Raw genomic sequence first — 27,631 nt, forward strand, 5'->3', positions numbered from 1 at the left:
TTATTTTTGGTCAATGTGTGAGCACTTCTCACATTTGGCCGTAAATGAAGGAGATAAACAATGCCTCTTTTGAACATGCAACGGTCTATTTATAGCTATATTTTTCCGATAAAGTTTCTTTTTGCTTCTTGATGGTTTGCTTTCTTGTGCCTCGGGCAAACAAAGAGAGAGGGATGATACAGGTATTGGAGACTTTGGCTGCAGACATCTTGTTGAAACCATTTTAACCAATGGATGAGTTGTTTGAGCAATAGAATGGCTCGAAGTAGGTCTGGATGAAACTTCTTGGCATGGACTTAAAGAGGAGCCTTTGGGAATTTTAAAGTCATCATAAGTAGCAATGATTTGTTTTGTGGTAGAAGAGCTTCTGATAGATGGTGGTCTGGAATTCCATTTATATTTACCAGCATTGTTCCAATTGCATTTTGAAGTATTCTGCTCTAGTTTGCAAGAATTAGAGTTGTTTTTTCTTTTTTCTCTACTTTTATCTACATAAGCTGTCTGAAGGGGCAGAGATTCAGGATACTTTGATGGCTTCTGTTTGAATGAGCCTTTGGATGAACTGGGCCGTTCAGTAATGACTTGAGTAGAACAGTTGATGGGTATCTTTGGCTTCTCCTTTTGTATAGTCAGATGTTGTATTCTTTCCATCTCCAATAAACGACTTATCAACTGCTCAATGGAGCTTTCTATTGGATCTAATGCCACTTTCCAATTCTCAGATTTTGAGAAGGCCAGTTTGTGCAAGTCTAGAGTATTAAAAGGTGGAGGGAGAAAATCAGGATATGAAAACACTTCATTTTGCTGTTCCAAAAAGATTCTTCAAAGTCTTCTATTACTTCTGGCTTTAAATTGAGGTCCATTTTTTTAAAGTAAGTGAGTAATGTGTCATTAACTTTTTCATTTCTGATAAGTCACTTTCATCAGTCAGATTTTCTTCTATGCAGCTGTTCCCATATTTTGTATTCCAGTTGGAAGCAGATGACGGGTCCCCATTATTGCTTTCGATAGCTGGGTACGAGTTACTTTGAGGCTCTCTTTTATCTTTACAAAAGTCTCCATCTGCATAAGGCCAGCAGAGACTTAATGGCAGCTGTGGCTGCAGTCCAGGGTAAGAACCAGCTTGTTTGTCAACTGAAGCACCTGTTAGTGAGTGGTTCAGAGTGAAGAGTCTTAGAGGATTATTATTTATATTAAAGCCAGTTTCCATTGAAGATTTTTGGAAATCCCTTTAAAAAAATTAATTAATGTTAGATTTATTTACTAGATGTATAATGTTATAGAAATGAACATCGTAATATAGATAAGTAAACAAATTTAAAGGTTGACAAATAACCATTCTGAATGTTGTACAGACACAGAACTATAGAGAAATGTTAACTTTCAGAATCCTTGACAATTATCTGTGAATTAAATGACCAAGTATTCTGGTTGATCTTGCCAACCAAGTAGTATTACAGTCATATTTTTATTTAAAGGCCAGGATTCTATTATTTTGTGTAAATATGCACGGTAAAATTATTATTTTCAATTATAATTAAACCCAATATTCAAAGCATGATAATTATTTTTAAATGAATGAATTTAAGTATGCCCTAGATTAGGACAAATTAGAGATACCAAAAGTCTATATACCCCAGAAGCACCATAACCAGACATAGTATCCTATTGGTAATGTTTGCACATAACAATAATAGCTCACATTTTTATAGTGCTCCAAGATGAACAAATCTCATGAGGTAGGGGATATAACTCTTATTATCCCCATTTTCCAAATGAGGACACTGAGCCTCAGAAAAGTGGCTTGCCCAGCTTCACATAGCTAGTAAGTGTCATGGTTGGAACTAAAATCCCAGGCCTTCTGATTCTAAAACTAGTGTCTTTTTCACAACACCAAAGCTGCCTTTGTAAATTGCTATATAAAATGTCAGCTATGATTTATTAGAAGGGGGAATATCACATTTCATATCTAATACAAATTCCTGTCTGATTATAAAGGCCCCTCTAGAAATTTCCCTCTGCCCCCAAACTCCCTGATTTCACCAACTTAATTTTTGTTGTTCACTGTCGCCCAGTGTCCATTATAGTCATTCACATTTGCTGGCGGCCCTAGAATCACAGAATGTGAAGAGCTTGGAAGGTACAGTAGAGGTCATTCAATGTCCTCTCTAATAACTAAAAGACTCTCTCATATAATCACCTTGACAAGGGATCAGCTAACTCGGGCTTACGGGTTTCCTCCCAAAGCAGCCCATTCCCCTTTTAGATTGTTCTGGGTGTAAGGATGATTTTCCATATACTGGAATCCTGCCCCTCTAACTTCTACCTGATTCTTGTTCAGCATTCCAGGGCCACATGGCACGAGTCTAATTCTACTACATGTCTTTCTAATCCCTGAATCTTTCCACTAGGCTTAACATTCACGTTTCTTTCAAATGATATCCAATATGACGTGGTTTTGAATCTATCCTCATCCTGGTTACTTTTCTTTAAAGGCCATGGGAGAGTCCAGCCAAATTCTGATAGCCACAAACTCCTCCAGATGCTTTCACCCTCTCAGGAACATGGCAGAGCTTTGCATCTGGTCCTCTGTCACAGCAGAATGCACAATGCCCTCTTTTTACCCATCGAATACCCATCCTTCAAAATCTGGCTCAATGAGTCTTTTAGAAGGAATTTCCTAACTAATCTGGTCTTATTTCGTTGTTGTTTTTTTTTTAGTGAGGCAATTGGGGTTAAGTGACTTGCCCAGGGTCACATAGCTAGTGAGTGTTTCTGGTCTTATTTCAATCCCTCTTGTGTGCTGCATATGCTCAGCATTAAAGTACACTTTATCACATATACCTCACCATACCAAAATAGAATATGATGCTTTTAAAGTATTTTAAAGACCTTCCTCTATACATGCACTTCTATGTATGCACATAAACACATATACACACCCCTTCCCTATGTACTTAATTCCCACTTCAGTTTTACCATCTAAATCATAGAAGTCAGAGCTGGAAAGCACTTTAGTAAGCCAAAGCAGCATGGAATAAAGGAAACAGTGCTGGACTTGGAATCATAATGGGTTCATTCAAGTCCTAACTCTGACATTTATTAGCTACGTGATCATGAGACAGTCACTTAACTTCTCCAACCTCAATGTGAAATGATAATTCCTATACTATCTATTCCACAGAGTTCCTATGAGTAAAGTGTTTTGCAAACCATAAACCATAAACAAGTGTGAATTGTCATTATTTAGTCCAATCTGACATATGAGGAAAGGAAGACATGGGTGACCTGCCCAAAGTTATATTTAGCATGTTGTTCCTATTAATTTTTTAATGAATTAATTGTTAATGGGGAAGCTAGATGGTACAGTGGATAGAGCATGGCCCTGAAGTTCAGAGGACCTGAGTTCAAATTTGACCTCAGACACTGTCACTTACCCCCAATTTCCTTAACATCCAGGGCCATCTCTAGTCATTCTGATCTATATCTTGCCATTGGGTCCAGATGGTTCTGGAAGAGAGAGGTTGGTGACTTTGCACAGTGTTCCCTCACTTAAATCTAATTCAGTGCAAGTCATGATATCACCTGATGTCATGGTCTTCTTTGAGAAAGGACAAACAACAGCATGTTAATCTCAGAGCCAAAACTACAATCTAGATCAGGGATTTTTAAAAACACTACACTACATTTATGGATGCATCTACTTTACTAATCCCAGGGAAAATATAAGAGTAGGGTTCATAAAACATTAAGAAGAGAGGAACTAAAGTAATGTATTATATAATCACAATTAAGAAAAAATAGGGCATTCACTACTAGGTCTATATCCCAAAGAGATCATAATAAAGGGAAAAGGACTCACATGTACAAAAATATTTATAGCAGCTCTTTTTGTGGTGGCAAAGAATTGAAAATCGAGGGAATGCCCATCAATTTGGGAATGGCTGAACAAATTGTGGTATATGAATGTAATGGAATATTATTGTGCTGTAAGAAATGATGAGTAGGCAGATTTCAGAAAAACCTGGAAAGACTCACTTGAACTGATGCTGAGTGAAATGAGCAGAACCAGGAGAACATTGTACACAATAACAGCAACAATGTGCAATGATACCTGTGATAGATTTAGCTTTTCTCAGCAATACGATAATGCAAGACAATTCCAAAAGACTCATGATGGAAAATGCTATCCACGTTAAAAAAACAAAAAACTACAGAGTCTAAATGCAGATCAAAGTATATGATTTTCACTTTTTTGGATATTTTCTTGTTTTTTTTTCCTTTTGTTCTGATTCTTCTTTCACAACATAATTAATGTGGAAATATGTTTAATACAATTGTACATATATAACCTATATCAGATTGCTTGCTGTCTTGGGGAGGGAAGGAGAAAAATTTAGAACTCAAAATTTTATAACAATGAATATTAAAAACTTTACATGTAATTGGAAAAAATACTGTTAAGGAAAAATATGGTACTGCATTAAAAAATTCTTGGTAAAAATGGCATTATATCACTACTGCCATCTAAAAGTAGAGGCTTTGGAAGAAAGGCAGATGCAGAAAGTGAAAAGCTTCTTGAGAAAACTGGGTCTGAAAATAGGATATAAAGTTCTGGAACATCACTTAAAATACTTAAAATGGGTCAACAAACACTGATTATATTTTTTTTCCCTTTATTTGAATAGCTTTAAACTGAAAAAGCAGTGGGGAATTAGAAAACAGCAATTATAATACTAGAATAAGAATAGTAGTAGACAGGCCTAATATTCAAAAGAGTCCAAGAACAGATTTGGCAGTGAAACCTATAACCTCAGCTATTTATAAATGAATGTAAAAAATATGGGTAATTAGCAGGATGAACTAGAAACCCTGATGGAGACAAATTCAAACATACATATGCTATTCTTAAGATTGAGTGGGATTAGACTTATTACTGTAATATGACTATGGAAGATAATAAATTCTTCGGTAGCCATATATCCAAACCTTAGCACAATGCCTTGTACACTGTGGGCACTAATGAATTGAATATCTAATTCAAAGGGAATAAAACAAAAGGAACAATAAAGTAGCACTATATATTGAGAAAACATAAGTGAGGAAATCCAGGAACTAGAAAAAAGAGGGAAAAAATGAAGAAAACATATAAGGTGGAGAAGATCAATAGAGAAACAGAAATAATACTATTATGGGAGTACATCACAGACTCCTTCAAGAGGGAAATAGACAAGGAATTCAGGAAACACCACAAACCTGGTGCTGAGCTGACATATCTTAGTGATGGAAAACTTTAACGTATATCTGCTAGAGCATTCGGTTTAGAAATAGCAGACGCTTAACAGGAATTTAATTCTTCAAAATGTAGAGAAAGGAATAAGAGGAGTTACATTGCTGAATCTGATAAGGAAGAACTGATTACTGATGTCAAAATTATAGTAACTTTCAAAATAAGCTGACCACTCCATCTTAGAAATAGTGATGGAGGAAAGGAAAGCTAGACAGAGTCTGACATGCATTGGAGATTTCTGGAAGATCAAATTTGAAACAGTTCAGAGAAAAGATAATCCATAGTCTAACATTACATCAGTCCAAGGATGAGAAATTCAAGAATTAAATGTTTATGAAACAAATGATTCTAAGGGAGAAAAGGGACAGCTGTCTAAAGAGACAAATGTGCATAGATAAAAAATTCAGTCAAATTATATATATATATATATATATATGTGTGTGTGTGTATATATATATAATATATTATATATTATATATATATATATTTTTTTTTTTTGGTGAGGCACATGGGGTTAAGAGACTTGCCAAGGGTACCACAGCTAGTAAGTGCCAAATGTCTGAGGCCGGATTTGAACTCAGGTACTCCTGACTCCAGGACCGGTGCTCTATCCACTGTGCCACCTAGCTGCCCCCAGTCAAATTATATTTTTAAAAAGACACATAGAAGATGGTAGCAGGGGTAGGTAAAGGAATTTGAATACAAAAGTATGGAGTACTAAATCCCAGAATAAAATGAGGCTGTTGAGGAAGACTAAGACCAAGAAAAGGGTCTTAAAAGCTATGTTGGATACTAGAGGAAGATAAAGAAAAGCCAGGACTGCAAATGAGTGCGTGGGTCAATGACTGACAGTGGTGAGAAAAGACTATTATTTTCACTACCAAAGAAAAAGAGTAAAAATGGTTAACAGGAATTTGAAAACCCAAGATAAGTGAGATGCCCTTCATTCTTTTTTTTATTTTTTAAGTTACCACCCAACTTTTATTTCCAAACTGGCTCCCAAACCCATCACAAGTTTGGGAGCATGAGGTGAAAGAAGGGGGAGGAAAAAAAAAAAGACCTGAATATTATTTTTCAGATGCCCCAAAACCTAGATATGGGCAAGGGGGTGGAGGGGCATGCCAAAAAGGTCAAGGGTTGGGAAAAAGGCCTGACCATTATATCTCAATAGTGGACAATGGCAGTCACCAGGATGAGAAAAGGGCAGGAAGGAGAAAGCAAGAGGCATCCTGAGGCCCCAGTGAATTCCTCTAATGCTGTTCCTGGCTCAGATGCCCCCATTAGGCAGGGGCATTCCTGGGATGCAGGGCTCACCCTTAGGAAAGGTGAACATATAGAGGGCAGGGGGCACAGGTGGCGGGGTACTGCATAGTTCTGAGGTACAGCAGCAGTTGGCAGGACCAGGGCAGTGCCTGGGGCCAGCTCATAAGGCAGTGCTTCACTGTCTTTCCCATGGGGCAGAAGAAGCTGCTTACCCTTCTGCCTTGGATTACAGAACCAGATTCAAACCACCTCCTGAGGGTTGTTAGTGTTCTCCACAGCCTGCAGCCACCTCTGAAGCAGTGGTTTCAATTTGCACATATACTTTTTTAAAAAAATTTTTTGGTGAGGCAATTGGGGTTAAGTGACTTGGCCAGAGTCACACAGCTAGTCAAGTGTCTGAGGCCAGAACTCAGGTCCTCCTGACTCCAGGGCCGGTGCTCTATCCACTGCACCACCTAGCTGCCCCAATTTGCACATATTCTTAAAGCTCAACTGCAAAGCTTCAAACCAGCAGATGGTTGTCTGGCTTAACATCTTCCCATACAGTATGCCCAAGGCCATGCCCACATCTGCCTGAGTGAAACCCAGGGAAATGCACTTGTGTTTCAGTTCTTTGGCAAACAGCTCCAGTTCCTCAGAGGTTGGGGTGTCCTCTCCACTATTGCTAGACAGGATGCCCTTCTCACTGGCTGCCCTGCTTGAACCACTGGTGCTGCTGCTGCTGCTGCTGCTACTTCTGCCCAGCCTGGACTGGGGCTGCTGGAGAGGGGCTAGGTAAAAGGGCCAGGAGGTAAAGGGGCCTGGGACCTGGAAGGGTCCCAAGAGCCTGGAGAGGATTGCCCTTCATTCTTTTTTTTTTTTTTTCTGGGGCAATGAGGGTTAAGTGACTTGCCCAGGGCTACATAGCTAGTAAGTGTCAAGTGTCTGAGACCAGATTTGAACTCAGGTTCTCCTGAATCCAGGGCCAGTGCTTTATCCACTGTACCACCTAGCTGCCCCAGCCCTTCATTCTTGAAGAGGATCATGACATCATGGGATGTCATGACTTGCACTGAATTGGATTTAAATGAGGCAGGGCTGTGCAAGGTCACCAACCTCACTCTATCCTCCAGAGTCATCTGGGTCCAGTGGAAAGATATACATCAGGATGACCGGAGATGACCCTGGATATTTAAGGCAATTGGGGTTAAGTGACTTGCCCAGGGTCACACAGCTAGTAGTTGTCTTAGGTCACATTTGAACTCAGGTCCTCCAAACTTCAGGGCCAGTGCTCTATCCACTGTGCCACCTAGCTACCTATTGAACTAATACATAATATTGAAAGACCTGGCAGATATGGTTTCTGAGTCACTGTCAGTAATCTTTTGTTTCCACTATGGTTTTATAATGCTTTATAGCATATCACAGACTTATGACCGGAAAGAATACCAAAGGCCATTTAGTCAAATCCCCTCATTTTATAGATAAGGAGCTAAGGCCCAGAGAGGTTAAGTGATTTGCTCATGGTCACATAGGGGAAGAAGCAGGATTTGATTCAAAATCCAGCATTTTTTATGCCACACCACAGAGCCCGCACTTTCTATCAGGGATCTTTGAAAGAATGTGAAAACTATATGTTGTGGAGGTAGGATACTAGTAGTACGGAATATTCAAAATACTGTCAGAAATCAAAATCTATGTTTTTAAAAGTCGCAACTCAGTATGACTAAAACAAACAAAAAATAAGAAGTCTTCATACAGCATTTATCATTTATCTGGTAACAATCACTGTCTTCTTTCTTAGCTTGAAAAATCATATAAGTCTTGCTTTTTAAATGTGTGAGCTGACCAACCTACAAGAGCCTGTTAAAATTCAATCTTGTTAAAATCCAGCACTTAGCAGAATGCCTGACACATAGTAAGCATTTAATAAATGCTTATTGATTGAACAATTGACTAAAACACAACAATGAAGTACTGTCCTTTCTTGTCAAACGTGACTCTATGATTTCCAGGAATAAGAACCATCCCCATGGCTCTTCAATGACTGAGCTGTTCCAGTCAAGTAGTGATACTGCATCTAAAATTTTAAATTGTGGGCCATCACCAAGAAGCATTTATATCTTGATTTATGAACAGCAACATATTGTAATGGAAAAATTACTGATGTATTGGCTGGTTTTACTGAACTGCTTTTAAGAAAATCATTATAAGGGATTGCTCATTGGGTAGAAGAGTAGAGAGGAATATACATAATGGTGATATAAAAACAAAAGATAACCCCATTTTGGAGCAAGACTGAACCATTACCTAAGACTACTGGCTTTAAGGTAACTATTGACTAAGATAATGATGCTGAAACAACTTTATACTATCCTGTGTACACTTTACAGAAATGATGCCGGTAAGGAAAGAAGACAAAGTGGCAGCTGAACTTTGTGAACTCTGTGAGCTGTCTGAAAGTGTTGGGCAATTAAAGATCCTTAAAGAAATACTATTAAGGAGTTTACTTGGAAACTAGTCATTGAACCCCTTAATAATGAACAAGAGCTGATGAACAAGTGAAAAGCTGAGAAAAATGTGGGCTGGGGATGACTTGAAAGCCTTGGGGACTCCACGATATCCATACTTTTTTTGGCAGCTAGTAACTCAGTGGCATAGCAGGCATCAGCTAAAGCTTGGTGCTGAATGTCAGCCTACCAGTATCGTTACAAGGAATTCAACATGGAAAGTTACAATATTTTCCAGGAGTGTATTCTTGACCACAGGGCACAGAAATAATGCAGTAGTAGCAGGGGGATGATATGAAGAAATAAAGGAGACTAATGAGAAGTCTCAGGGGACCTGACTGCATGCTGCTTAGTCCTCCAAAATGCACAGCTCTGAGGTCGTGGTGCTGGAATGCTTGCAAATGCTGGATAATCAATTAAACGACACAAGAATGGGTACTGAGTAACTATATCAAGTTTCTTGATTAGCATGAAAGAAAAGGGAGAAAAAGCCTTCAGCTCTGTTATGGTTGGAAAGGCTGTTCTAGGAGGTGATAATTACAGGGGCAGTGCTTACAGAACTGATGAACAACGTTAGATTGATTGAAAAGACCAGGAGGTTGGTATATGATGAATCCCTCTTAGTAATACTTATCAATGAATAACCAGTGAGTTATTTAGAGCTGATGTACTTGGTCAGGGGTATAGAGGCAAGGATGTAGACAAAAAATGGCATAAATGAAGAAAAAAGTGCTCCCATATGAGCCCAAGAAAATGGCTTCAAGTATAAGTTCCTGAGAACAAAATAGAGACTTCACTAATGGAACTCAGGCAAAGACTGCTGTAAGATGACGCCCTGAGGAAAACCACAACTCCTAGAGGGTTGGGGCCAGAGGTCAAGGTGAACCACTTTGGTAATAGTACCAACAGAACACAGCCAAAGAAGCTCAACTGCCTTCTGGTTTAACTGTGGATCACATGTGCAACATGGATACAACTGAAAGAGGAATCTGCAATTAGTTTATCAGTATCTGAATTCTACTGATCTAGCATTGGGAAGCAGACAAGGCCACAGAAGGAGACTACACTGGGTCCTGAACACTATGATCTTAGTCTTGGGGGACCATTTTCAGTCATCCTGATGTATATCCTGCCACTGGACGCAGATAGTTCCATAGGAGAGAATGAAGCTGGTGACTTTGCACAGCCATGCCTCACTTAAACCCAATTCATTACAAGTCATGACATCACTTCCCAATGTCATGGTCCTCTCTGAGAACGAAGAACAAACAACAACCTCAGTCTTAGAAACCTTTCCTAGTTTCTTCCCACTAGTCATAGAACCTGTACAGTAGTGCTGGTGAAAGACCTGTGATAAAATAATGGAATTTGGCGGACACCCAGGGGTCCCACCTGATTGATTTAATATTGTTTGAGAAACTAAGTAACTACTTGGGATGATTAGATATAGGCCACACCTGGCCTGCCCTGAGTGATGTATACTGCTAATGTCAGCAGGGGGACCAATCTCAGCCTTGCAGCTTGAAGGACCTCCCTTTTGGGGGAGGGAGAGAAAAGGTACAAAAGAGAACGCTGAGGTTGGGAGGTCCTTTTCCTGTTGGTGAGCTTCCAAGAGCTGACTGGAGAGGGGCTGCACAGCTGACTCCCATAGAGACTACCAAACCCAGGTGGTGAATTAAAGCGAGGCCAGCTCTTCAAATTAGCTGAGCTGGAAGCAAGTTTGGGGATTGAGTTAGTCTTTGCTAGAGCCAGGGAGCTTATCCATTTTTCTCTTCCCCTATTTCCTTGTCCCTGGCTTTATTAATTTCACCTTTGTTATATGTTTTATTCCCATTAATAAAACTTGATTTGTTTGTGGAAAAGAGGCTGTTAATCTCCTTTCTTATTAGCCTTGGAGAAATAACTAAAAAAGGCAGTTTGGAATAGCAGAAACTTTGGACCTAGAGGTCCCTCATTATTTTCTGAACCCCAGTATTATGGTGAGCCACCCAATTAACCCTCCCCATATTAAATTTGGCCCCTACAGACTGAAGATGTTGACTATCTAGTAGATTTTAAGTGTAAATTTTATTTTATGAAGGATACTTGAAGTATTTAATTCTACAGTCTATAGTGACTAGATCTCTGCAGACTGAGTGAAAAGTACTACTTATAGGGCCCAGTGAACTTAGGAATTCCTGGGTTCCAGTTAGGATGTGGATATCATGACTGTGTCCTAGACCCATAAAACACCCCAGGAGTCTCAGTGTTAAGTGGAACCAGCTCCAGTCTATTCCCAATCCTAGACAAGAATTTGAGGCAATGAATGAAGCTCAACATATGGCAGTGCATGGCTCTCATGCTAAAGCCTACAAGAAGATAGAGTATGGTACTGAACAAGATGATCAAAGAAATACCGAACCCTTCAGCCCCATTATGGATCCAGAAAAATTAAAATTTGGGAATTCTCCAGTGGTTAAAAAAAAAGGATAATCTAAGGGCAGCTAGGTGGTGCAGTAGAGCACTGGCCCTGGATTCAGGAGGACTTGAGTTCAAATCCCACCTCAGACACTTGACACTTACTAGCTGTGTGACCCTGGGCAAGTCACTTAACTCCAACTGCCTCACCAAAAAAAAAAATAAAAAAATAAAATTTTTAAAAAAGGATAATCTGAGGAAGAAATTCAGCATGAGAGCTGTTGTGTTTTCATCATATTCATGGAATATGGGATATGTCCCAATGTACCCAATGTACACAATCAACATCAATGACTCCTAACCTTTCCAAGAGTGGACTTGTAAGACCATTCTTCTGAAGCAATGCATCCAAAACTAGAAGGGAGGCAGAAAGCTGGGAAACAATTTTTATAGCCAGTGTTTCTGACAAAGGCCTCATTTCTAAAATATATCAGGAACTAAATCAAATTTACAAGAATCCAAGTCATTCCCCAATTGAGAAATGGTCAAAGGATATGAACAGGCAGTTTTCTAATGAAGAAATCAAAGCTATCTATTATCATATGAAAAAATGCTCTAAATCACTATTGAATAGAGAGATGCAAATTAAAACAACTCTGAGGTACCACCTGGCACCTATCAGATGGGCTAATATGACAAAAAAGGAAAATAAATGTTGGAGAAGCTGTGGAAAAATTGGAACACTAATGCATTGTTGGTGGAGCTGTGAACTGATCCAACTATTCTGGAGAGCAATTTGGAACTATACCAAAGGACTATAAAGCTGTGCATACCCTTTGACCCAGCAATATCACTATTAGGTCTTTTTCCCAAAGAGATCATAAAAAAGGGAAAAGGACCCACATGTACAAAAATATTTATAGTTGCTCTTTTTGTGGTAGCAAGGAATTGGAAATTGAGGGGATGCTCGTCAATTGGGGAATGGCTGAATAAGTTGTGGTATATGAACGTAATGGAACATTATTGTGCTGTAAGAAACAATGAGCAGGTGGATTTCAGAGAAACCTGGAAGGATTTACATGAGGTGATGCTGACTGAGATGAGCAGAACCAGGAGAACATTGTGCACAGTATCATCAACATTATGTGTTGATCAACTGTGATAGACTTGATTCTTCTCAGCAATACAATGGTACGAGATAGCTCCAAAGGACTCATCATGGAAAATGCTCTCCAAATCCAGAAAAAACAAACTATGGAATCTAGATGCAGATTGAACCATACTATCTCTATTTTTTTTGTTTTTCCTTTTTGCTCTGATTCTTCTTGCAACAGCATGACTAATGCAGAAATGTTTAATGTGATTGTACAAATATAACCTATATTGGATTGCTTGCTGTCTTGGGGAGGGGTGAGAGAGGAGAAGGAGGGAGAAAGATTTGAAACTAGAAATCTTATAAAAGCAAATGTTGCAAACTATCTCTACATGTAACTAGAAAATAATAATATACTTTTATGGAAGACTGTTCTTCTGAGATGAACCCACTAAAGTCAATGGCATCATCATGAAATCTTGCAATCACTGTCACCTATAGGTGGAAGTATTTACTTATTTATTTTTGGTGAGGCATTTGGGGTTAAGTGATTTGCCCAGGGTCACACAGCTAGTAAGTGTCTGAGGCGGGATTTGAACTCAGGTCCTCCTGAATCTAGGGCTGGTACCTTATCCACTGCGTCACCTAGCTGCCCCTGGACTACTTAACTTTGAATAAGAGAAAGGTGAATTTGAATGTCATGTCAATCTGAGATGCCCTGGACAACTGACAGGGAGTCAGCAGTCTTCAGTTTTGCACTGAGCAGATGGTATCTTAACGAAAGATGATCCCCATCTGAGATCACCCCCTAGTAGGTTTATACCAGTTTGAGAACATGCCCCAAGGGATTTCTGGGACCTGTTGCTTTTCAAAGGCTGATGAAAAAGTCATCAGGTAACTGAAGAAAGTAGTTTCAGTTGATTCATGAGGTCATAAGTCAGAGTGCAGGAAGTTGAAAAATGAATGAAAAGAAAGGAAGCAGGAGTAACAAATGTAAGATAACTATGACTATAAATTTATTTATTTATTTATTGTTGTGGTTTTTTTTTGGGGGGGTGAGGCAATTGGGGTTAAGTGACTTGCCCAGGGGCACACAGCTATTAAATGTCAAGTATCTGAGGCTGGAGTTGAACTCAGGTCCTCCTGATTCCAGGGCCGGTGCTCTATTCACTTCGCCACCTACCTGCCGCATTGACTATAAATTTAAAAAAGGAGACATATTGGACAACAGCTTGAAGGGAAAGTAGATTCAAGTAAAGACTATTTTTCAGGGAAGACTGGCAGGCTTGTAGGCAACAGGAAAGGATCTTTCCAAAGAGAGATTAAAGAGAGGAAATGGTATGATTGCCAAATATAATGGGAGGGGGGTAGAACAAAGACAGCAAGTACAGTAGACAGCTTTGTTGGGGAGAAAAGTCACCTCTTGCTCAGAGACTTGAGCAAAGGAAGAGAGAATAGGAGATAATGAAGGTTATTGAGAAGGAGAAGAAGAAAGAAGGAGCCTATAGTGGATGCCCTCTGTTTTCCCCTGGCCTACTGTGTCCAGGAACATTAGAGAAGGTGCATACAGTACTGGAAAGCATAGGCAGGGATTCAGTGTCTTCTCGAGGGAGCCAGGATTCCCCAAGGGCCTCAAAATGGAAGAAGCATAAGCAGAAAAGATCTAAGATAAAGGAAAGTTTGTTATCAACAGAACAATGTTTTCAGAGGACAAATTGGAAGGTGAAGACAGAGGCAGGTAGAGTCTTGGCAGGGTTGAGGTAGGTGGGGATGAAAGAATGGGGAATAGGAGAAGGCTGGTTCTGTCTTAGGTTAGGTATCCTGGGATTCTGCATGACACAGAATAGGAGAGGAAGAAGTAGGAGTTTTCTAACCATAGGATACAGGCTTCATACCTTTTGACTTGGCCTCCCACCCTCTAAATCCTGTGAATGGCAGAAGATAGTGCCATTACTCTTTCAAATATTAGGGGGAAAGATGATAGGGACCATCAGTGGATGGTGGGTCCTTCCTGTAGATGAGGTACTGGTAGCAAAAGGTCTGGTATAAAGGATCTTGGGCTGGATCCTGGAAGCAAAGACCAAAGACCAAGGCTCCGGCTCTGGAGGTTCTAGTTGAGATGAGTTGCTCTCATTTCTCTCCTAAGCTGCAGTCCACCAACTGTCAATTAACTGGACATTTTAAACTAGATAATCTAAAGGCATTCCAAACTTGACATGTCCAAACTGGAGCTCATTATCTTTCTCCTAAACTACTACTCTTCCATATTTCTGTAGGGGCATCAGTATCCTTTCAGTCACCCAGGTTTACAACTTCGGTGTCATTCTCAACTCAACTATCCTTCATACCCAAGGTATCCAATCAATAGTCACTTCTACCTTCACAACATCTCTCCAGTCTATTCCCCTTTCTTTACCTAGACAACTAGATCCTAGTTCACACCCTCATCATTCCTTAACTGGACTAATGTAATAATATACCTGCCATGTCTTTATCCTCCCCAATCTATCCTCCACACAGCTACCAAGGCTATTTTCCCAAAACGGTATGATTTCCCTGTTCTGTAAACTCCATTAGCAACTTGAGCGAGTAGATCAAATACAAGCTTCTGTTTGGCACTTAAAGCCCTTCATAACCTGGCTAACCTCTCCCTTTTAAGCGTTATTATATAAAACTCTACTTCATGCACTACTTCAGTAAAGACAAACTGGACTTCTTTCCATTTCTGTCACACAACACTTCATCTCCTATCTCTATTCCTTTGCACAGTCCATTCCCCATACCTGATATGGCCTCTTCTTGCCTCAACCTTTTAAAATCCTTAGTTTTCTTTAAAATTCAGCTCATGTGGAGCAGCTAGGTGGCACAGTGGATAAAGCACTGGCCCTGGATTCAGGAGGACTTGAGTTCAAGTCCAGCCTCAGACACTTGACACTTACTTAGCTGTGTGACCCTGGGCAAGTCACTTAACCCTCATTGCCTCACCAAAAACAAAACAAAACAAAAAAACCACAACACAACACAAAAACAAACAAATAAAACTCAGCTAATGCAGTACTGACATGAGGTCCTTCATGATCCCTGCAGCTGACAGGTGCCCTCTTCCCACCAATTATTTTGTATCAATTTTATATATACATATATGCATGCATACATAGATACATGTTTTACTCCATAGACAATAAGCCCCTTGAGAGCAGGGATCATTTTATTTTTTTGTCTTTGTTATCCCCATTGCTTTGCACAGTGCCTGACACACAGTAGGTGCTTGTTGATTATCTGAGGCTCAGGTCCCGAGTTTGGTCCTGGAAATGAAAGTATTATTAGTTTGCTGCACTGTTCCTGAACTAGGTCTAGTCCAGCAACAGTCTTTACCCTGTCCCAGCTTGGCAGTAATGTGTTGGGACACACACCCAAGCTGGCATGGACCGAGACATACAGAGGTATGCTGGTCAATATTTAACAACCTGCTCTTCCAAAAATAATGACATACTTTTAAGCTTAATTTGCATTAACAGTTTCTGCATTATACTCTTAAGTCTAGACAATTAATAAAGCAATAAATCAAGCCCAATTTATATAGTCTGCAGTTTCTGAGGTATAAATGTTCACACAGCACACTGAACAACTGGCTCAGGAGCCAGCTGAAGAAGACTCGAGCATCCTCCCTCCCTTCGCCCTGTTGCATTAAGCTGAGACAGGGTAGCAGTAGACTCCAGGGCAGCAGTTTGGTGGAAAGAGGCTAAAGGAATTGCTCTTTATATATGATACCACCCTGACTGCCCTAACGATGCTTCATTCTGGTGACAGTTGCTGGTCTATGTCTCAGATGGTTTCCACTGTATTTTGTTCTTTTTCAGAGTTTGTGCTTCCTGACACAAATCCCTCAACCAGGAATAAATCTCCCATGATTCTGATATAGTTCCCATGGCACTGTAGCCAAGAAAGAGTGCTAATGGGCAAATGTCCACATTGCACAGAAGAAGGAATAACTTTTCCTAACAACTGATGTTGATCAAAGTAGAAGAAGCTACCTTGAGAGACAGTTGGATTACACCCCTTCCTCTCTCCTCACCAGAGGTCTTCAAGCTGGATAACATGGGTAACATGGCATAATGGAAAACAATGCTAGACTCAAAAAAGACAAATTCAAATCGTGCCTCAGATACTTGTTGTCAAAGGTGATGTCATGACTTGTACTGAATTGGATTTAAGTAAAAGAGGGCTGTGCAAGGTCACATAGATCAGGACAAGTGGAGATGGACCCAGATGTTTAAAGCAATTGGGGTTAAGTGACTTGTCCAGGATCGTACAGCTAATAACTGTCCAGGGTGAGATTTGGTTTTGGTTTTGGTTTTGGTTTTGCAGGGCAATGAGGGTTAAGTGACTTGCCCAGTCACACAGCTAGTGTTAAGTATCTGAGATTGGATTTGAACTCAGGCCTTCCTGAATCCAGGGCCAGTGCTTTATCCACTGTGCCACCTAGCTGCCCTTCCAGGGTGAGATTTGAACTCAGATACTCCCAACTTCAGGACAGTGCTCTATCCACTGTACCACCTAACTGCCCACCTACTCAGATACTTGTAAACTATGTGACAAGACAGTCATCACTTAGTTTCTCACATCTCAAGTGTTTTCTCACCTGTAAAAATAATGTATACTGCCATATGAGATTGTCATTCAGATAACACTTTGCAAGTGTTAGAGAACTCTATAAATGAGATATTACATTTTTTGGGTTGGTAAAATCACATTATATGAGAAATCTCTTTTGATGAGATATATCAGTCTAGTCAGACAGAAAGGATGTAAAGTTCTAAAAGTAAAGAGATCCTTAGCCATGGAAGGAAATCATAGGGTCTTTTTTAAAAAAAAAGGGCAAGGATCTAGATGAAGTATGGTACCAAAACATTCCTAAGCTGCTTTGAAAGTAAAATCAACCTGCTGTGAAGCTAGATAACATCTCAACCTTTTCTTTGCCAAAATTTTTCACCTCCATTTATTGGGAAATTAATTCTGTGAGAGCATACCTCTATTTTGTAATGGAAGTCAATGTGAAGAAAGGATTTGCTTTACAACTAAGAATGCATCTTTTAAAAAAGATGAAAGACTACTGGAGAGCCTACTTTTACTTATTTTTCTAATGGTATAAACTTTTATTAATTCTTTCTGTAAATCAAATACTTGAATATCACTATTGGCACATAATGACAAGAATAATTACAAGTTGATTATCACAAGTTGATAAAGGCTCCCTTGTATGTCCTTCCAGAACTAAAACGTACTCTTGTGAACTGTTTGAATGATATTAAGAGCTCAATACTGATACTCAGTATTGTCTGATCTGCAAATAGACAATTCATAAACAAAATGTTAATTGGTAAAAACTTAAAATGCTGTAATGTAGGTAATTATAGAAATAATTTGCCATTAGAACAAAAGCAACAAATTATATTCACTTCCTTCCCCCATTACTATATATAAACACACATACTTGAAATCTGAAAAGGGCTAGTTCAAACTGAAGCCACATTGAAAATTTTACCTTATTTGTCCAGAATGAGAGACAAGGAAGTTATTATAACTAGCTGAGATAATTTAATCATGTTTCCAGTTATGCCAGTATGTGATTTAAAAAATATAGTCTGACAAACATTAGGAAGTTTAAAAGAAAAGTCAAAAGTTTATTTAAGAAATCCAAAACAAAACACACAGCTTCTACCAAACAGAAATGTTTTCAGGAATAATCAACCACCTACTTGATAACTGCTGTAATTTCATTTTTAAAGTAACACTGCTAGGGAATAATAATAAAATGAAAACAAAGATTCTGTACAACAGAATCTTGAGATTAATGTGGGGAATAAGTATGGTCATTTTGGCTTTTCTATTAACCAAGCTAGTTAGAAATAGTGATGTTACATGAACTCATTTACCAATATGCAGTAATACCATTTTCTTGCTGCTTATAAATCCAGCTTTCCCCAGCCTAACATATGTGCATAAGACTTGTCTGAAATTTTTGAAAATTTCATTTTTCTATTGAAAAAGGGGGAAAAAATTTTTTTTTGGATACTTAAATAAGTTACTATGTTGGTCTAATCTCAGAAAAACAAGTACTGAAGAGTCATTTTAAACATTCTATTAAGTTTACTTGCCTACTCCTATTAGGTGGGAGGGAGTGAAAGGAGAGGGAAGAATTCTTAAGTACTGACCCTTGCAATGAAATGTATCTTTCAATAATGTCACACACACCCCACTTCCCACCCAAGGTAATAAATTATACTTCTCTATTCCAAGAATAAAGTTCAAATTCTGGAACATTTCATTATAGGGCACTTTAAGCCTCTCTACATGAAAAGTCTTATCCATCAATAAGCTCCAATTGCCTTGGAAGTAGCCCTTCCTATCTCCTAACAGGATTTCTACTCCTAGGGCATGAGTGTTCCTGCTCGTGTATGCGAATGCGTGCGCGCACACACACACACACACACACACACACACACACACACACACACACTACACCAAGTGCCTTTTAATTGTCACCATAGATGACAAGTTCTGATGTGACAGCAACTGAGTGCTTACTGGTAGTTCCAACATCATCCATTGGCCACAAAGGAAGATAAATTATTTAGACAGCTGTTAACTAAGGAGATGTTACTTTTTCAAAACCTATGAAGGTTTCAAGATATAATTTTTCACCTAAAAATTATCTTAAAATGATAGTACATCTTCTCTGCATATACATATATATATATATACACATATACATATGTGTATATGTATGCTTATATGTATATAAAGGAAAGAACACAGATTGGTATCCACGATGAGGAAATCAATTCATGAGCTGTGTTGTTTAGTCTTCTATTTCTAGAAACAGAAATGTAAATAGTCCTTTCATTTAAGCATCATTTAAGCAGTACTTCTGCTTTGTTGGGGCTCCTAAGGGGTTTGATTTCACAGGTCTTTCACTGCATACTATAAAACACTTAGCCTTTGACAGAAGAAAGATAAACAAAACATCAGGTGCACACAATAAATCCAGTCATGCCAAGATTCAAAAAGAGATAAACTGAGCTGAAGACTCTGTGTGTGTGTGTGTGTGAGAGAGAGAGAGAGAGAGAGAGAGAGAGAGAAAGAGAGAGAAATAGCACAACTAGTTAGTGACAGAAGAATAAATCAACCTATTCTAGTAGCCTAAGTAGTTAGGTGTATAATGTGAAAGGGAGAAGAGAAGAACCAGACCACAAATGTGCAGTAAATCAAATCCTGTCAAAGTTCAACATAGGAAAACATTATACTTGATAGTCAATTCTGAATTATCCACATTTACATGTATTTACATGCCTTTCCTTTTGTTGGAAGGGACATTTGAAGACGTTCTGTTGAAAAGAGAGGGCCCCAGTCAGGAGATCTGAGTTTTAGTCCCAGAAAGTCACCACCTCTCTGAGCCTCAGCTTTCTCATCTGTAAAACGGGGCAGCACCTACTTCACAGTATTATTTTGGAAAATATTCTCTGTGGGCATTATAAATATGAGCTATTATTTTTATCTATGCCAATATGCTTTCTTCTTCCAGTTCAAAACTTACTGAATTACTAGAACGCCTTGAAACATTACTATCTTGAAGATTTCATATTTAATCAGCTAGTTCATCTAAAAAGTAATGTTGCTTCATTTGATTTAGCTTTGAGTAATAAAATTTCTCTTACCTATTCTCCATAGTTATTGCTTCATTATGAGGGTAGCTCCAGAATTGAAACATCCCTGGTTTACTATTGTTCTGATAACAAAAAAACAAAAAAAAGCGTTTTACAAAGAGCTAAAATACAAAATTAAATCATGTTCTTTAGTTTATGCTGACTATATCTCACCTGTGATCTTTTCTGTGAGTTCTCTGACAAACTAAGTTCTATCAGTTGTTCTACTGGAATTTCCAAATGACTCTACAAAGCAGAACAATATTTTTAAAAAATAATAACAGAATGTACCTCAAATCCCTACTCCTGTTCTATTTCAAGGAATACACAGTAAAACCCTTAGATAGGGTCTTACATATACATAATAATTCCTACTGATTTTAGCAAAAATAATCGATATATGCCAAAAAGAGAATTAGATCTGTTTGTCTTAAAACTTTTGCAAATAAACATCAATGAAATATTAGCCAATAAGCCCTAAACAGATCTGAAGTTTGCCCTCATTTTAATAACATTTTAGTTTTAATATTTTAATCAAAATTAAAAGGATAAAGTATTTTTACAACATCATAATGAATTATTGACAATAATCTCAAACTTTCACAGAATTTACAAGGCTATTTGCTCTTTTGAAAATAACTAGAAAATGTGCTCATTTTATTATTAATGCTAACTTCCTCTTATGGGATTGTTGTACCTAATAAAAATTTAACATATCAATCAAGACTAGTCAGCAGCCTCATTAAATCTACTAACGTATGAATTCTGAAGAACTGAAATTTAAAACTTAATATATTCAGGTAGATGTCTTAAAAGATACTATGTAATTTATTAAATATATTTTGTATATTATTTTTTAAATTAAACATATTTATCCTTACCTTTTTCAGCTTACCTGAAAGAACATGTATGAAAAAATGACAGTTAGTCTTTATATAAGTTTGGTGGTACAATAAAAATAAACCCCCTTTAAAATGAGTTATTTTCCAAGAGAAGTATGTATGTCTCAGAATTGCTTACCACCTGCTGTACTCTCCCTTCCAGGTGGGAGGTTTTTACTTTCAGGAGTGAAGACATCTGATTCCAAACTCCAGTGAGGTAAATTCTATAACAATATTTGTTTTAGAATAATAGACTTAACTCTAAGTATTAAAGAAGCTCAGCTACATTTTCTTAACGCAATTTCTATTATTTACTAAATATGTTAATTTAGAAACTATACTCTAGTAAGCAATAGTGCTTTAATATTTCTTTTGCCCTGTGCTTATTATATACATTGTGTTGATTACTATGGTTGAGGAGCAGACAAATATTGTTATCAATCCAATACAAACCTGAAACACTTGATGCAAACTTTTAATCCAAAGGAAAGAGATAGGGAGTAGACCTGTGATTTCATTGATGTAGAGAACTTCCAGATGAAGAAACTCCTTCTACAATACAAATTGGCACCTTCTCTGCAATTTATAGTCTTAAAGAGTTGCCTAGAACACTGAGAAGTTAAATTACTTGCCCAGGGTCACACAGCCAGAATAGGTCAAAGGTGGAACTTGAACCCAGGTCTTCCTAGTTCAGTAGCCAGCTCTCTCTTTCTCCACTATGCCACACTTCCTTTTAAGCCAAAGGAAAACAGGTTTTTAAAGGGCCTTGTTTTAATTATCACTGCTGTATCACAAATAGTTTCATTTCTCTCAATACCTTGGCACTTAACTGCATATTCACTAAACCTTCTGCATCTGGGAACCACCATCAGATCGGAGATGCTACAAATTTCTTACCCTATTTAAGCCCATTTTTCCCATTATATTCAGCACTGGTCAGACGATTACTAGTACTGGACTCCATAACTTGAGGAAAACTTAGGAAAAGTTCAAAAACGAATCATAAAGTTGATTAGAAAATTAGAGTATAAAATCTTTGAAAAAGAGTAAAAACAAGTGAAATGATTCATTCTAATGAAATGAGAACTGAGATCTGACTTTAAAAAGCATATCTTATCTTTAAGGATCACAGCCAGTTGTCCTTTATCTCCACTGAATATGAATGGAATGAAAACAGCCTCAAAACAGGATAAAGCATTTGGATTAATTACAAGAAAAAAAATGTCTTGATAGAAAAATTAGTTGTTCAACAATGGAATGAAATACTAAAAGAGACCAAATGGAATACTAAAAGACTTTGATTGACTTAAGATTTTTGTTTCCATTAGGGATAATATATGATTTTGACTATGACTTTTCAAAATAAATTTTAACTTGGGGATTTTATTATTTACTGTAGTGCACTACCCCAGCAGGTGCAGCAGAAATCTTTATGTTAAAGGGAAGTTTGTGAACTGTATTGTTGAGACCTTTTCAACAAAACCCAGTTTTGCCTTCTACTAAATTGGAAGGGTTGGCTCATCAATCAACCATCATATCCTATACCATATTGTATCATGTCAGCCAGACTGTATTACGGTAATTTAATCTTTTTTTTTTTGGTGGGGCGATGAGGGTTAAGTGACTTGCCCAGGGTCACACAGCTAGTTCGTATGTGTCAAGTGTTTGAGGTTAGATTTGAACTCAGGTCCTCCTGAATCCAGGTCCAGTGCTTTATCCACTGTACCACCTGGCTGCCCAGGTAATTTAGTCTTATGGGTAGGAATTGACTTTATATATATATCCATCCCTCACAGTACCTTGCAGTTAATAGGTGCTCAATTTTTTTTTTGCCAATTGATATGTTAACTGACTTAAGTCCTTTGTTGTAAAGTCCTTTGTTGAATAAAGAACTTAAGTCCTTTGTTGTGAAGAGTGAAATAAGAAACAAAAACATTGCTTGACCACTTAAGTGAAGTCTTATTACAATTAGAAATATTTAGAGCACAAGAAAAACTGATTTCACTTGATTTACCAAATCCACCAGTAGGAATTTGATTACACCTAGGAAAGAAATAAAAAAGGATTCTTAACGGCATGACTCAATTCCATTTGGCAATAGGAGCTGCTATTCTTAAAAAAGTACTTTTAAGTTACAAATGAAGTCATACCTCATGAGGGATGTTTGAGATAGGAAGATGACTGCCACAGATCCCACCAAACGAATTTCTTTTTCCCATTATGCTGAAGTTGCTCCTCTGTTTCCTCAAAATCCTCCTATACAAGTGCAGGACAGGTACATTTATGTAAATGTTGTCTAACCCATAAAAGTAAAGCTTAGGCCTCAGTCCCTACCTAAAAGAGGATAAGGAAGTATTAAGAAGGCAAAACAGATGGGATGCCAAGTGATACTATAAGGAATCAGCCAGTGAAAGAGTAATATTGAGGAGACACTTCAAAGACAGCTAGAAGTAGATAAGCAAGGTCAGGCTAACAAAAGATTAAAAGAAGGGAGAGAAGATACATCCTGGAAAAAGAGGTAAAAGAGGGTGAATTATTTGGAACTGATAAAAGGCATGGGGGCTTTGCTTTCCTAAAGTCCATTACAACCTACACAGGTCATAGAATTAGAAATAGGACAGGCACTACTTAATCAATGTAATATGAGGGGTACTTAAAGGCCCACCTACCCAAAGATCTCTCCTCTTTTAGAATTCCAATAAAGGGCAATTTTGTTCATACCTCTCATGCACTTATCCTAATCTGTTCTGTATTATGGTAATTTGTTACCTCCTAGGTGGTAAACTCCCTACTAAACCGTCCCTGTAAGGTAGTTGATAAAAGTGTTGTTATGCTCACCTTACAGATGAGGAAACTGAGGATCAAGGAGAGAAAAAATAAATATTCAAGGTTACATACATAGATAGCTAGTAAGTGAAGAATGAACCCAAGTTTCTTGAATCCAATTGTGGCATTAAAGGGTTCAACTTTTACTCTCTCTCAATGGAAGGAATCATACCCTCTTTTCCCAGACTTCTCTAAAAGTACCTAGTACAGTGCCTAGTACAATGACTGGGACACCAGGAGGCATCTGATAAATGTTTGTGGTTCAAAGAATTCCCTACCCCACCACCTGTCACAATGCCAAAAATCCCCAGCCTTTTTCAATGGTATTTTGTAAACACCTATAAATTGAGAGTGGTGGATAGATTTAGAATTGCTTTGAAAACACTACAAAGGCCAAGCTAGAAGGCTAAAAACAAGGCCTTGGAAACCATGAAATAAGGAAGTGGACTGTGGTATGCCAAGATGAACATGGAGTTGTTTTTTTTTTAAATTAACTATTAAGTATATAACTAGTGTCATTTATTAAGAAGGGCCCAATGCATTGGAGTGGACCACAGGACAGGTTCCTAATGCTGGAAATGAAGGATGAGGAAGGTGGGTGAGGCAGGTTCTGAATCTCAAGGGCTGGGGGTTTGGGGAAAGAAGATAAAAGTCCGTAGGAAATGGTCCTGGGAAAGAACAAGGGTGGATCCTGAGGGAGACAGAGACCCCAATTTGGCATAGTGAAGGGCAGAGCATCCAAGATGATCTGTCTTCCTGCTGCCTGGCTTTTTCCCTGGCTCAGACCTTGTGCGCAGTGACCCCCGGGGCTGCCTGCTAAAGAGGTGCCCCTTGGAGGAGGCTGCTTGGGGAAAAGGGGGTAATGAAGGCCCCTCTGGGCCCTTGCTGCCTGGGTGGGCACTGGGCATGGAGGCAGGAAGTGGACGGCTTGGAGGAGGGAGAGGGGATTTCCTAGGGGGCCGAGCCCTCTTACCCTACAGCGGCCTGGGCCCACGCGCCGTCCCCGACTTCCTCGGTTGCTTCTCCGGCCGTCTGGGCGCTGGCCCCCTCCAGGTGCACCAGGAAGGCCCGGGAACAGACGCCCGGCTCGGCCGTCCTGAGCGGGCAGGGCGGGGAGGTGCATGGGGCCGCGTCGCCATAGATGGACGTGTGGGCCCCGCGGCCCGGCGTGGTCGAGTGCGCCGGGCTGGACCGCGGGCCTGGGGGACTGACCCCAGGCCGGTGACGCAGCGGGGGCCGCTCCCGAGGGATTTCCTGGGCCCAGGTCGCTAGGCAACCACAATTGCCCCCGGCCTCCTCCTCTTCCTCAGGGGCCCCGTTCCACCAGCACCGGGAGCATTCGCGGGGCCCGATCCTGGACCCCAAGACCGGAGGGACCGTCACTACTGCCTCGGGAGACGGACGGAGCCTTGAGGAGGAAGGAGCCGGCCTGGGGCCTGCAGGAGCCTCGGTTTCCCACCTCAGTAACCCGTCTACAGGACGACGGCCGGAGGGCAGCCCCGCGGGTTCTCGAGAGAGAGGGAGGCCCCAAACCTCCAAGGGAGGAGGGCGCCCCGGTGGGGCGTTGGCGCCTCTGACGGGCACAGGGGCCCCTGCCGACTGCCCTGCCCGAGCCAGCCCAGCGGCAACGACAGCCCCCCCCGCTGAGACCCAGCGACCCTCCGCTCCTGGCCCCGGGGCCGCCCGACTACCCCTTGGGAGCCGGGTCACAGTCTGGGCCGCCTCCCAGTCAATCACCGTGGGCGCCCAAGTCACCACGTGCTCCCAGTCACCGTGGCCTCCCAGTCACCGCGGGCTCCCACACACCACGTGCTCCTTTGTCACTTGGGGCTCCTGGTCACCGCAGGATCCCAAGGCATGAGGAAGGGCTCCCAACGACTTCGGGACCCAGTTTTGGGACTCATGCCTGTGCTAGGGCACTGCCGCTTCCAGTCACTGAGTGCTTCCCATCACCACGCTCTCAACAGCCCCCCAAGTGCTCCTAGTTGGAGGGCTACCTGCTTCCAGCAACTCCGCCCTCGGAAACTTGACCTTCCCAGTCACTCAGTTCCCAGTAAACCAACTGTATTATGTTGTCAGTTGTCATCCTCCCTGCCACGTGGTGAAGTGCTACAGGCACACCTGAGGTTCGGCACACCTGAGTACAAATCCAGCCCAGAGACGTGCGAGCTTTTGTGTCAAGGCTTAACCTCTGCCTCCCTCAACTCTAGAGTTTCCTCAACTCTAACATGGAGAACATAATAGCACCTACCTCTATCCACCGTTTCACTTAACTGCCTATATAATAGAAACACTCTACTTCCAGTTACTCTTAGACTTTAAGTCTACTGGTACTTTCCTCTCACACCATGCATCCTGCTATAAGGGACTGTATTTCTAGGTGCTGTGTTCCTAATCTACCCCTTTTCCAATGACTATATTCCCAGAGACTATTGTTTCTAGCTATTCTTTCAATAATTGTATTTCCAGGCACTTCTTCCATTTTCATCATTAAATGCTAAAAGTTTTAGGATGATTTTACTCAGCTGAGTTTCCTGCCAAGCTTTCTTTAAGCTTGTCTTTTCCTTTCACTGCTTCTTGATGTTTTTATGAGGTGATGATTGCTTATAGTCCTCTAGCATCAATTTTATATTCTTTTAAAAACATTTTTATTTTGAACCTGACAAACATCAACAAGCAATATTTCCTTAGAAAAACAACAGGAAAAGAGGATTATATGTGACACTGTAAATCTCTACTACTGAAAAGCTTTTAAATGAATACTATTTTTGTTTTTAATCTGAATATATCAAATGCCCCCAAATGAATATTTTTATATACAAAGTGTAATAGAAAAAGAGAATTATATATGTGAAACTGCAAATCTCGATTATATACAGCTTGTTTGAAAAAAAAAGTACATGATAAATTTGTGGATTCTTTCAATTTCTATTTTACCTTCTGCTTCTAGAATATCAGGGCAATTTTCCCTGAGAATATCTTGGAAGATGACATCTAAGCTCTTTCCTTGATCATGGTTTTCAGGTAGACCAATAATTTTCAAATTATCTCTCCTGGACCTATTTTCCAGGTCAACAGTTTTTCCCAGAAGATATTTCACATTGCCCTCTATTATTTTTTATTCATTTGGATTTGCTTTATTGTGTCTTGGTTTCTCATAAAGTCACTAACTTCCATTTGTTCAATCCTCATTCTTAGGCAATTATTTTCATCAGAGAGCTTTTGTACCTCCTTTTCCATTTGACTTTTCAAGCTGTTGCCTTTTTTCTCATGTCTTTCCTGCATCACCCTCATTTCTCTTTCCATTTTTTCCTCTACCTCTCTAACTTTATCTTCAAAGTCCTTTCTGAAGGCCTCATGGCCTGAGACCAATTCATATTTTTCTTGGAAGCTTTAGATATAGGGGCCCTGATGTTGACATCTTCCTCTTAGGGTGCACCTCAATCTTCCTTCTCACTGAAGAAACTTTCTATGGTCCTCACCTTTCTCTGTCTGCTCATCTTGCCTTTCTTTTACTTGACTTTTAGCTCCTTAAAGTGGGGCACTGTTTCCAGGCTGCAGTATCCCAAGCTTCAGAAGTCCCAGGTGGTATGATTTAAGGAGGATCAGGTTCTTCACTGGCCCGGCCTGTTCCCTGGTTCATAGATGACCCCAAACCAACTTGCTAATCAACCAGCTTTGTGTGT

The 27,631-nt window shown here is 39.6% G+C and overlaps 1 protein-coding gene across 1 annotated transcript; it reads right to left on the reverse strand.

Annotated features, from left to right (window-relative positions):
* FAM217A (family with sequence similarity 217 member A) lies at positions 1 to 24,853 on the reverse strand. Its single transcript, XM_043992754.1, is given in 8 exon segments — positions 1 to 818; positions 821 to 907; positions 910 to 1,229; positions 20,251 to 20,321; positions 20,413 to 20,484; positions 21,120 to 21,133; positions 23,134 to 23,162; positions 24,732 to 24,853. Coding segments are annotated over 8 exon segments (1,533 nt in total).
* Positions 24,854 to 27,631: the final 2,778 nt, after the last annotated feature.

This window comes from Dromiciops gliroides, chromosome 1, assembly GCF_019393635.1.
Source record: "Dromiciops gliroides isolate mDroGli1 chromosome 1, mDroGli1.pri, whole genome shotgun sequence".
NCBI classification, from domain to species: Eukaryota; Metazoa; Chordata; class Mammalia; order Microbiotheria; family Microbiotheriidae; genus Dromiciops; species Dromiciops gliroides.